Source organism: Xenopus laevis, chromosome 1S (genome assembly GCF_017654675.1).
Source record: "Xenopus laevis strain J_2021 chromosome 1S, Xenopus_laevis_v10.1, whole genome shotgun sequence".
NCBI lineage: Eukaryota > Metazoa > Chordata > Amphibia > Anura > Pipidae > Xenopus > Xenopus laevis.
The window spans coordinates 83,637,483-83,649,920 of record NC_054372.1 but is presented as its reverse complement, the minus strand read 5'-3'; the positions used below and the strand labels follow the sequence as shown (position 1 = coordinate 83,649,920).

Sequence of the window (12,438 nt, the reverse complement as noted above, 5' to 3'; positions counted from 1 at the left end):
ATCTGGGTCCTCTACATTAGACTTATGCCCATTCTTGTGCTGCCCCACTGGGCAGTTTGGTGGTACGGGTGCTGTAAGGGCCTTTGGGCAATTGCCCTGGATTGAGGAGTTGTAAACACTCTGTATGGGTGGTTATGTGGGCGACACCTGCTGGAGGTTTCCGGTTGGGGCTACAAAGCCCTACGCAAGGCCGCGGCTTGCGTGCAGTATTAGGCCGCACTTTGTGTCACTGCTCACAGGGTGCTGGTGCGACAGTTCAGAGTCCGGATAGTAGCGGGTGATCCCCCGGGGCTACCGGTAGCTACAATTTCAGTGCCAAGCTACTATTTATGGGGGATAGCAGCGTTTTAAACCGTGAAGAAAGAGGAGAGGGCAGCCGCGGGGACTGAGTCTCTCAGCCATTTTTCAGCAAATGCCACTGGGTCATTTCCTTCTGCCCTTTCTGGGAGCCCCACAACACGTACGTTGTTACGTCGCTGCCGGTTCTCATAGTCGTCCAGTTTGTCAGTGCAGGCTTTAAGTTTGGTTTCCATGCGTGCTATTGCTGCGGGGATTGGAGTGCAGGTGTCTTCAAGAGTTGAAATTCTATTTTCGGTCTCACACACTCTCTCCCGCATATTCTGGAGGTCAGCCCTTAATAGAGATAGATCAATTTTGACTTCCTCCAATTTAGTGGAGAGCGAGGTTCTGCAATCTGCAATTGCGTCCAGCAGCAGTTGCGTCGCTGCCTCTGGTTGCTGTGGTGGGGAGCTGGTAGTTGCTGTTTGGCTATCCTTCGGCTGGGAGCCGCTTTGAGGGGGTTGCCTGGCAAACTGCTCAAGTTTAGATGCCGCATCAGACTTCGGTTTTTGTGTTTTGCTGCCTCCCATCATGAGAAGGTTGGTGTTGTTATAGTAGGTAACGGACTTGTTGCTAGAGTAGGATCGCCAAAATTAGTAGTAGGATGCGGTACACGGAGCTCTCATCTGGGTCCTCTACATTAGACTTATGCCCATTCTTGTGCTGCCCCACTGGGCAGTTTGGTGGTACGGGTGCTGTAAGGGCCTTTGGGCAATTGCCCTGGATTGAGGAGTTGTAAACACTCTGTATGGGTGGTTATGTGGGCGACACCTGCTGGAGGTTTCCGGTTGGGGCTACAAAGCCCTACGCAAGGCCGCGGCTTGCGTGCAGTATTAGGCCGCACTTTGTGTCACTGCTCACAGGGTGCTGGTGCGACAGTTCAGAGTCCGGATAGTAGCGGGTGATCCCCCGGGGCTACCGGTAGCTACAATTTCAGTGCCAAGCTACTATTTATGGGGGATAGCAGCGTTTTAAACCGTGGACCCTGGGAGCGCCTGAAGGTCGCGTCCACGCTGCTTGCCGGCCAGCCACGCCCCTCCAAGAACACCCATTTATACATATACTTAGATTGAATTTATAATTAAAAAAGAGAAAAGTGGGTTCTGTAGAAATAGAGGGAAAGACTCACCAGTTTAAGTATTCATAGCAATCAATCAATATTTTAACTGTGCTAGGACTGTGTCACTTCTTGGAAGTTCTATTTCTGACACTCTATACAGTAAATGGCATTTGACATCAATGCAGTCATACAAATTCACAGATTACACCTTTCCTGTAAATAAGCACTTGCTTAGTCGTTTGCATAACTGGTTTCTTGTATATAATTATTCATATTGGTTTGTTTTTCATTGGTTAGGTCAACTTTATTTCTACTCACATCTGGGTGTCTTCTAAATTACACAACTGTGATGAACTGAAGTTACTTTCACTAATCCTGCTCTTAAAATGACTCTTAAAAAATTACATTCCAGTTGACTAAAACAAAACAGAGAGCTAATTTTTTGGCAGAAATACAAATATACGTTCTGGTTTTCCTGCAGTTGACGTAAACTAGTGAGAATGGCCCACCAGATGGCATTTTTCTTTTAAACAATATTTATGCATAGTTATTTAATCATTAAATATTAATACATTAAATGGTTAGTTAACACCACAAAGTAAAAATGTTTTATTTACTTATTGAACAACTGACTACTCTTTCAACTAGCTATGTTTTTGCAGCAATAGCATATTCATACCTCTGTCCACTACCTCATTCACTAGGTTCCCTGCTACCATACTATTCATTGGGTCCTCTTTCTTGCAGCACTCATATAGCATGGTCTACGTCACCAGTGGGGCTGTCCTAAGCTCTCACTGTCCCTACATCAGGCACACAAACAACTTTGATATGTAGGTTCTCTCCTTATTATGAAAGAGGATACATGTGTATTTAATGTATCCTCATAAGTAAAAGGGGGAGAACCTACATATCATTATTGATTTTGTGCCTAGTGTAGGGACAGTGAGAGCTTAGGGCAACCCCCTTGCACACAGTTCACTGAGATACAATCAAACCAAATTTTCCATGGGCATGTGAGAAAACTTTGCTGGGTACTCCCTGCCTATACCAGCATATTTGGTGTGTCATAGCATAAAAACAGAAAAGCCCTGGTTTGGTCACACGTGATGGGAATATGGTTTGTCATTTACCCTATTCACACCAAAGGTCTCACTGACAGAATTCAAAATTATATTTGTAGACATCATAATAATCTTTGGGATAACCTGCGACACAGCAGTAAGTGCCATCTTTACATGCAATAATCTGTCCCTCCACAAACTCGTCCCATTGATTACTGACACAAAGTTTACAACTAAACATTTGAGGGAAAGTCAGGGTTATTCAGGGTTTGTCAGCTCTCTTCCTACATCAAAATATCAAAACTACCCAATTATATTGACTGAGTCAGGTGATAGTGTTAGGTTGCAGTTTGGTATATGCATATGTGTTTTTTGAATACTCTTGCCACAGAATATAAGGAAAAGGGATCTGGATATGTGAGTTTTGTAAATATATATTATGAAAAAAGTGATATAACATACCAGTAAGGGAAGCCAGCACAGGCTGGCAATTATCATGATTCCCACCAACTGGACCATCATTTCCACTTCACTGTCTCTACGTATTTGCACAGACTCACGATCATGGTAAACCCTGCAGAGAGTCACAACGCTGATAGTATTCAATATGAATGAGAGGCTGACAGAGAAGATTCCAACAAATGAAAATATCAACCCAAATGATTTGTTTTTGGAGTCCTGTAGCAAAGTCAGGAAACACCATGATTTTGGATATTGAAGGGTATATTTCCCAATACCCATTATAGGAAGTAATCCTAAGAAGAAAGCAAAGCACCAGACCATAACCACAATACCGCAAGCTCTCTTTTTGGACACAGTGGCTGAACGTGAAAATGGCTTGTTTATACCAAAGAAACGTTCTGAGGCCATGGCAGCACCAAGGATTAATGGACATTGTCCAAAAAAGACCATTGACAATCCAAAGAAATTGCAGAGATAACAGTTTTGATCGAACACTTGCCAGTCAAACTGGGTAACATGACTGGAGAAAACAATAATCCCGGTGACCAGCAATCCCATGAAGTCTGTAACCACTAATCCACAGAGGAAAATTAGAAAAGAAGAGCGTGAGCGACTTTTGGTCTTTCTGGATGCATTAACCAAGACGCAGAATGCAAAAAGGTTGGAACAGAGGCCAATGATGGAGAATATGGTTGAAAACCATAAAGATGTAATGGGTTTTTTCGCTTCCATCGTTGCAGATATATTAATATATCGAAAGCAGGAGCCTACTGTGGTAGGAATAGGGGTATCTTCTACATCTTGTGCAGGGCAAAGATCATCTTTCATTCCACTCACATAGCACATGCTGAAAATTTCAAGAGATCTACAATGTGCAAAATGCAACAATGTCTAGGTCTTGATAATCTTGCAAAGACTAAGACATCCTGGTCTTTCATCCACATCAATTATGCATCAGAAACTAAAAAATAAAACAGAGAGAAAGGTAACATGACCACAGTTGTATATTAGCTGTTATTAAAACTAAAAATATTTTATGTAAATATATTTTATACCAAGAAAAAACTCAAACTTTTGCACTTCACTTTTCTATAAGTGCTCAGCAACATAAGGCTTCACCCTGCCTACCTTGTTTATATGCACATTTCAGTTTATGAATATCAGTGCAATCCTGTTCACATTAATTTGTACTTTATGCTTTGGCAGAAAATAGAAGCTATGTACCAGCAAGCAATGGAAGAGTTAAAGGAACATTTCAGTGTGAAAAAAACTGTGTAAATAGATGTGCAAAATAAAAAATGTTCCTAATATAGTTAGTTAGCCAAAAATGTAATCTATAAAGGCTGGAGTGACTGGATGTGTAACATAATAGCCAGAACACTACATCCTGCTATTCAGCTCTATAACTCTGAGCTAGTCAGCAACTTGAAGGGCGACCAAATGTTACATATCTGTTCATTGAGTTTGCAATTGATCCTCAGCATGCAGCTCAGATTCAAAAGCAACAGATATGACCCATGTGCCCCCCCTCAAGTCTCTGGTTGGTTACTGCCTGGTAACCAGTCAGTGTAAACCAAGAGAGTTGAAAGCAGGAAGTAGTGTTCTGGCTATTATGTTAGACATCCAGTCACTCCAGCCTTTATATATGACATTTTTGGCTAACTGTATTAGAAACATTTTTTCTTTTGCACAGTCTATTTACCCAGTTTTTATTTTTACACTGAACAATTCCTTTAAGGTTCAGACTAGAATTCTAGAATTCTACAGATTATTAACCCTGGATAAAGATTGCCACCTGCTCGTGTATTTATTAATACTGCTTTAAACCCTATATATGCAGAGAATATGAAGGATATTGGCACATTCATATAATAAAGCCAGTCAGTCTTACAAATATTGAAGGATCACAATCTTATTCTAAAGCTAGCTATTTATTATCTCATTTGGCAAGGCGGTCAAACAAGTGGATCCTTCAAACATATTCCCACCTCAAGGCTGATTTAAGGATCAAGGACCTCATCAACATGCAGACCTCAATCTGTAGAGGAAAATCAAATCTGTCTTATTGAAATCTGCCTGATTTTTGCCAGATATCCGTTGGATGGGCCCATTGGAGGGTCCCATACATGGGTAGATAAGTTGTCAAATCAGTCTGAAGGGCCCGAATTGGAAATCTGCCCATGTATGGTCACCCTTTGCTAGCAATAACCTAGTGTTACTTAAAGTTATTTGAGCATGGAGAGGTGTTTCTGTTGTGCTAAAGTGGAGCACTGTTAGCACATGTACTGTAGCCAGTGAAATGTTTGTACCATCCCCTGCCAAACATGGTCAATGGAAGCACCTCTCTCTTTCTCCTCATCGTTATCTGAGAGTCATTAACTGTAAACACCACTGGGCCTGGTGTTGCTTAAGAGGCAAGCTTACCTGATTTTTAAAGTGAAACTTGAAATCTGGGAACCCCTATGCTGATGAAGCATGCAAGCACACTCCATTCAAGGTCACAGTCATATATTATTTTCACTATATACACTAGTTTGTCTCCCACTTCCCTGCAGCCTCTGAAGCATTTGGGGTCGGAGTCGTATATTCTATTTAGCTTTGCTGGGGTCAGGTACCAGTCAGATAGTAGTTGTAGGCATTTTCTTTGACAATTGTATTGGATAGATGCCTTGCTGATATGGTCAAGTGCAAGTTGCCAGTGCTCTACATCTTGCACAGTTTGTAATCTCTGTTACCAGGGTTCCATGTACTTATTTTGTCCAGGCAGCAAGGGATCTTAGCATACAGTATATCCAGGAGATTTGGGTATATCTGTAATATTCTCTGCAGGGAATGGAGTATTTACTGTACTTTGCAAATCAAGCTATTATATTTCCAAGGGGAGTAAAGCTATCTATGTTCAGGAAGTTTTTGTCCAGCCACCATCTGAAAGGCCGTGAGTCCTGGCCTGGAGGGAAGTGTGACTTATAAAATACTGGGGTGTGTGTGTGTGGGGGGGGGGGGAGTGATTTGAACTAATCCCCTCCTTGTATGTAAGTCTGAGTTTGTCCAAAAATTTCACGGTGTGCTTTAGTATAGGGATTGTAAATATGGATGAAGGTCTAGCTTTCTATGCAGTCCACAGAAGGCTGTTGGGAGGTAACGGTATCAATAACTGAGCTTCTAGGGAAAACCATTGAACAGCAGAGGGAGGGCAGTGGATCTTGACCATTTGAGACATCTGGGCCCTTTCCAGTAATGGAGGAGGTTAGGAAAATTTAGCCCCCCCCCCTGTGATTTGGATAGCATGAGAGCCATGCAAGCCCTAGAGCATTATGTACATGTCTTATATCACTGTTAGAAGGATGCCCATGTATTTTAGGCCTTCTTTCTGCTATTTAAATTCAAAATTCAGCTCCAGGAGTTTCTGAGTGGGCCTTAGAGTGCTAGAGCCTTCGATTTTGAGTTATTAACCTTGAACTCTGATAGCGCAGCATAGTAATTAACTTTATTGAATAAATTAAACAGAGTACTTTGTAGCAGAGTACTTTGTAGCAGTGTATCGAATGTGAAAAAGGCAATTTTATAAGTTTCCTTCCCTATGGTAATCCCTGAAATATCTGTGTTCAGCCTAATCCTCTGGGCCAGGAGCTCTATACACTGAGTAAAGAGGAGGGGTGACAATGGACACCCCTGTCCAGTTCCATTGAATATTGTCCTGCATGGCAGAGGCAGCGATATAGGCCATGATTGCTTCTCGAAATTGCGGGTTGGAGCCTGTAGTTTCTAGAATGGCACTTAAGAAGGTACAGTCCACCATTTTGAAGGCATTAAGTGTTAGGAAGATGCTAGGGATATGAAGGCTCTCACCATGGTGGAGCAAATGCATTGTCCTCCTAATGTTATCTGCTGCATCTCTGCCATAAATCCTACCTGATCAGGGTGAATGAGTATTGGTAGGACCTCTGCGAGCTAGATCTTTAAAGATGGATTGCATATGTGGGAGTTAAACCTGCCAGGTCCTGGGGCTTTTCTAGATTTGTTTTTTTTTATTTTTTTTATTACCTCAGATATTTCTTCCCCAGTGATGTCAGTTGGAGCTTTTGAGATTCCTCAGTGGATCATTTTAGTAGGGCACATTGTTCTAAATAGAATTTTATTTTGTCTGTGTTTGCCCCTTTCGCAGAGGCCCTGCTGCCCTCAAAGTTTTGAATAGTATTCCACAAATTGGCTTAAAATGTGTCTTGGTTTGTGGACCATGGTTCCTTTAGAGTTTATTTATTGCCCTGATTAGAGTGGTTGATTTGTTATGGTTCAGAAGTTTGGCTAAAAGAGTATCTGCCTTATTTCCCTTCTCGTAAAAAAGGTGGTTTATGTTTTTTAGGGCATTTTCAATTAAAAATTGTTTTAGTTCCCCCCTTTTACTGATCAGTGCTGCTAACGTGAGGGGATCTTGGTTTACCCTGTGAGAAGTTTCTGACATAAGTTGTTTCGTTTGGCCTTCCTTTAATTTCTGGAGGTGCAAGGGTGCTTTATGAGTATGAGCCTTAGTCAGCTCCTGGATTACCTTGGGGCAAATTTACTAAAGGGCGAGGTGACTAACGCTGGTGAAAATTCGCCAGCGTGTCGTCATTTCGGGACTTCTATGATTTACTAATGGGCGCAGGCGTAACTTCGCTAGCGAAGGAGATAGACTCTAGCGTAATTCGCACCCTTGCGCCTGGCAAAGTTGCACTCTGGGGATGTAACTATGCAAATTCACCAAGATGCAGATTTTAAGGAGCACTACCTCTTGCGCCAGACTTGTCTTCGCCACCTCAGACCAAGGCGAAGTGCAATAGAGTAGATAGGACTTCCTCAAAATAGAAGTCCCAAAAAATGCTGGCGACTTTTCAGTTTTTCAGGGTGATAGGCTGCAAAAGATCGTAATTTTTTTTAGGGTACCCGGCTTCCCCCCAGCATTTCCTTACACATGGCACATAAACTATACACTGGGCACATGTGTAGGGCATTATAACAACTCTATTTTCTTTTATTAAGGTTCCCTGGGCTTGTGTAGTGTAACGTATTTGCTGCAACATATACATCCTTTAAAATTTAACTTCCCACCATATGCAAATTAGTCAACGCTAGCACAACTTCGCAAGCCGCATTAACGCTATCGAAACTTTGCCATCGTTCGGCGCCAAGTGTGGCGATGTGAGCGAAGCCGTCGCTGGCAAATTATCGGAGGTTAGTGAGTCTGTCCCCTTGTTTGTTTAATTTCCACTAACTCTTCGGTATGATGTTGTTAAAAAGAAAGGCTGATTATTATGTTATGGTCTGACCATGCAAATGGTATATGTCCACTTTGTGCAGTTTATTTATTAATGTGCTAGAAGCCAATATAAAATCTATTCTGCTATGAGTCATGGGGGGGCTGAGACGGAGTTAGATCATGTAGACTTTTGGTTGCCTGGGTATAGGACTGTTCACTGGGCACTGGATCTATCCTGTCTGGGGATTAACAATGAACAACATTGAAGTCTCCAGCCACAATGAGTCCACAGTGTCTGTACATTTCAATAAAAGTGTCAAGAGTGTTAAATTCAGACTGTTTTTCATTTGGGGTGTATATGACCATTAACGTGAGTTTCACATTGTGTATTGTACCTATCAAAAGGAGTATACAGCCTTCACTATCTAAGTGGTGTTCCGTAACCTGTTATGTCTGTTTTTATGCCAGTAGTTTGGTCCCCTGCTTTGTTCTAGTTGTGTTTTGGTAGAAAATAAGGATTTGCGCCCCTGTCGCCAGTATATAGTGACATGCGATTTGCCTCTTAACCGGTGTATTTAGGCCTTTACAATTTAGTGTAGCTATTTTGAGGTCTGGCTGTGTGAATAAGTGGCCCAGGAATTAGTAACAGAGTCAGATGGTTGGAGTCTCCAAGTGGTGAGAGCCAAACGCATATCTTAAGAGGTAAGTAAGTTAGAGGGGTATTACTCTGCCTCCCCCCTCAGTAGTTTGTATTTTATCCTGGAAAAAGCCAGTGTATGGACTGGTAGTGTCATAGCCAAAAAAGAATGCTTGGTATGGTATATTGTTTGGTACTTGCATTGCCTAAAAAGGTAAGTGTCTTGAGGGTAAGGCTACTCAATATAAGGGGTCAATACAAAAGCCCCTGGGTGCACTAAGCAGTGCAAGAGAATTGGTAAACTTACTGTTCATTTAATGTGCACTTTCAGCTAGGGGTGAGCACCCCAGTCCTGTCCTTACCACCTGCCTTAGAGCAGGCAGTATTGACTTCCTCAAGTGTCCTGTGTGTCCTGTTGCTTCATATCTAGTCTGAATGACACACAAGGTATGAGGCAGGAGAAGCGACACCTAAGTGCATTGGATCTGTTTTGGATCTAACATGGCTTAACACAGGCCACACTTGATGCAATGAGCAGTCCACAGAAGCCTGTGACTATTTGCACAATACAGTGGGCAAAGGGCAAACAAATTGGCCTTTTTCACACTTTGCACAGTTGCAGTGGTCATCACATGATTCAGAGAATGCATTTGTATTTTAGTGGCATCTTTTATGATTATTGAGTGTACTTTAGAAATATTCTGTGGAAGTGACATAATTAAGTCATAGGATATGATGATTAAAGGAGTAGGCACAATCACAGTCAACCTTAAGGCATCAAGCCTGTGAAGAGGGGTTACAGCAGATTAACATTAATAGAGATTTATGGGATAATATGGGGGTTGGAATGGATATTGGAAATTTCTGCAAAGTTTAATTAAACATGTCTAATATTACTTCACACAAATATTAATACATCTAATTATTTCCATAGTATGTTTTACGGTATCCACTCATATTTGTACTTTTAAATGTTGTATTGATTGCTCATTGCGGCCCATGTTTATAAACAAAAAATATATATAGCAGTATAAATGCATTGTCAACTTGAATAACCTGAATAAAATACACACCAGTATAAATGTTCCTTCCCCCAGAAAACAGCAGTATAAATGCAACTTGTTTCACGTGCCCAAACTGCATAGCAATATAATTGCAACTTTAATGGAATAATGCTGCTATATGTGGGGCATGGTTCTGCAGCACAACAGAATGACCAATGTAATGAAGCATAGCATAGTTTGGGTATTTATTTTCCCTTCAAACGTTTACTCTCCCACTTAAACTATGTAGGAAACACTTTTCGCAAGACATTTGTATGAATTTTTTTAAATCACCAAATTACAACAATAAACTGCAGCAACAAAAGGAAAAGATAATGAAACATCTATTTATATACATTCAATTTCCTGCATCTCTAAAATGTTTTTTGCTGTACTGAACATCCAATAGTTCAGAATTAGGCATCAGGCTAATGTCCAGTTTTAAGAATAAAGGGCAAAATATAATTCTGTTAGTCTACCCAATTGCCTTTAATCACTGACCTGTTAACCCAGCATTATCTTTTTTATGAAACAAACTCCAGGGTGCTTTTCTGTAGCATGCACCTGCAATATCTTATTTCCTGTTCTTATGTATCTCCTGCATTGCCCTGGGTGGGTGCATGTGTAGTACTTCTGTGCAGATTACTGTACTCGGCAAGCATCTAGATGAATGGACCTGTTACAGGAGAAGCTATTAAAAAATATATTTTTGCCAAAATGTACACATACCACACCTACTAGAGGTGGCACACACCATTAAACATACAGTAGTATTGCCCCATAGCAGTAAGAGATATAAAACATTCAACAGCAGTAACTAACTAGTGACCCATAACATTGTCTCACAGCAGCTTGCTCCTAACAAGTGGCCACTGAAAGATGTAAAAATACATTTGCAGCTTTTACCTAAATACAACTTACCTCTTAAATCTACTAAGCTGGACATATATCTTTGGGGTCTTATCAAAGCATATACAGCAGTTAGGTGAATTACTGCGTCCAACACATTCAACTACATCTTTAAGCATAAACTGACATTTTAATTAGATCAGTTCTCAGGATTAGCAAAACGTGAGGATTCATTTACCCACTGATTGAAGGGTTGCCTCCACTTATCCTGCTCCTGATGTGGGCTTGCTGTGTTCTGGGTGCTATTAGCACTGTACTTCGTATGTCTGTATCTCATTTACTATCATAAGCTTGAGGCTGAGCACTGAGAAAGGCTCTTCACAACCCTGCTCAGATGGCTGTACCAATCAGCAGTAAAAAAATCATACCACCCCTTTAGAGGGGTGGTGTAATATGAAACAGAGAAAAGGGAATGGACAGAGCACCAGCTTCAAAAAAGATTTCAAAACCTGAAGCCTGAAAGGAACATTTTTCTGACTAGCTAAAACTGGAGCAGCTCCTGGTCTGAAGAGAAGCATTCAGTAGCAGCCTGGAGTTGCACATTTCTCATGGCTGTGGAAACACTAGCACTAAGCTAAAAGACAAAAAAAATATTTTATATGTGTTGCATTTGTACCTTAACTGTAAATTTAGTAAAGAGGAAAAGCCTATTTCCTTAACAATATCAGATACACTGCCAGGAAATGCACACACAGTTAGGGGTTATCTTACCAAGGCACAGTGCAAAACAAATCTGAGGCCGCCCCTCCCTTCTATTACCACAGGAACCAGATGGTGACAACTTAAAAATTGAGCAATGCGATATAAAGTATTTCAGATTTTGTGGTTAATTTATTTTATGAATTTTATCCAAGAGATTCAGCAACAGCAAACAGAATGTTTCAGGTTGAGAAATCCGATCCATCTGTGCAGAATAAGTGACCCCATGATAGCAAACATGCAATATTTCATAGAGATTTTTCCAGCCTTACTTTTGCAAATATAGTTTACTCCAAACATATTTGTTAACATGAGTCAACAAATGTTTATTGCAACAAAAATAGAACACGGAGAAGACATGCATGTCATTGTTGGAATTCAGTTTTTTTTATTTATTTTTTAATTTCTTTAAAAAATTTCAATAAATAAATTTAAAACAAAATCAATTGTTTGAACAAAGCACATGGTATGAAATAACTTAAAGGAATTTTTCAATGTTAAAAAAAATATATATAATTAGTTATCCAAAAATGTAATCTATAAAGGCTGGAGTGACTGGAAGTCTTACATAATAGCCAGATCAGCTCTCTTGGTTTCCACTGGTTACAAATCAGTAACCAATCAGTGACTTTTCCTCGAAAGAGTCCCTGATTAATTAAATTTTTTTAATTTACTAGAATATTAAGGAATAAAATCTGGCGTTTTTTGGATTATGGTATGCCATCCTACATTGTGTGTCTTTTGTCATTGGCTATTATGTGTTTTCTTAAAACCAAAGAAATATTAAAACTATATACCTTACACTCCAAAGTAATTGGATCTCCAAAGCTCACGAGCAGAATGAGGCATGGGCAAGCAATATATGATTGACAGGTGAGATTTTCAATTCCTTTAGGTATGGATGCATTAATAGATAGTGCATAATAAAATACATAGTAAACATGGGAAGGCAAAAAAAAAAAAAAAATATGTCTGAAAAAAATTCCTTC

General features: G+C 40.4%; 1 protein-coding gene across 2 annotated transcripts in view; it reads right to left on the bottom strand.

Annotated features, from left to right (window-relative positions):
- tbxa2r.S (thromboxane A2 receptor S homeolog) overlaps positions 1 to 12,438 on the bottom strand; it is a 36,723-nt gene that overhangs the window by 15,477 nt on the left and 8,808 nt on the right. The window contains exons 1-3 of one of the 2 annotated variants that reach the window (XM_041579846.1): positions 10,929 to 11,295; positions 10,343 to 10,517; positions 2,926 to 3,886 (exon numbers count right to left, since the gene is read on the bottom strand). In XM_041579846.1, coding sequence (XP_041435780.1) covers positions 2,926 to 3,771 — 846 coding nt within the window. In that variant the 5' untranslated portion in view covers positions 3,772 to 3,886; positions 10,343 to 10,517; positions 10,929 to 11,295. Of the gene's footprint in view, positions 1 to 2,925; positions 3,887 to 10,342; positions 10,518 to 10,928; positions 11,296 to 12,438 lie in introns of those variants that run through there. The other variant, XM_018243527.2, reaches the window with a different exon arrangement.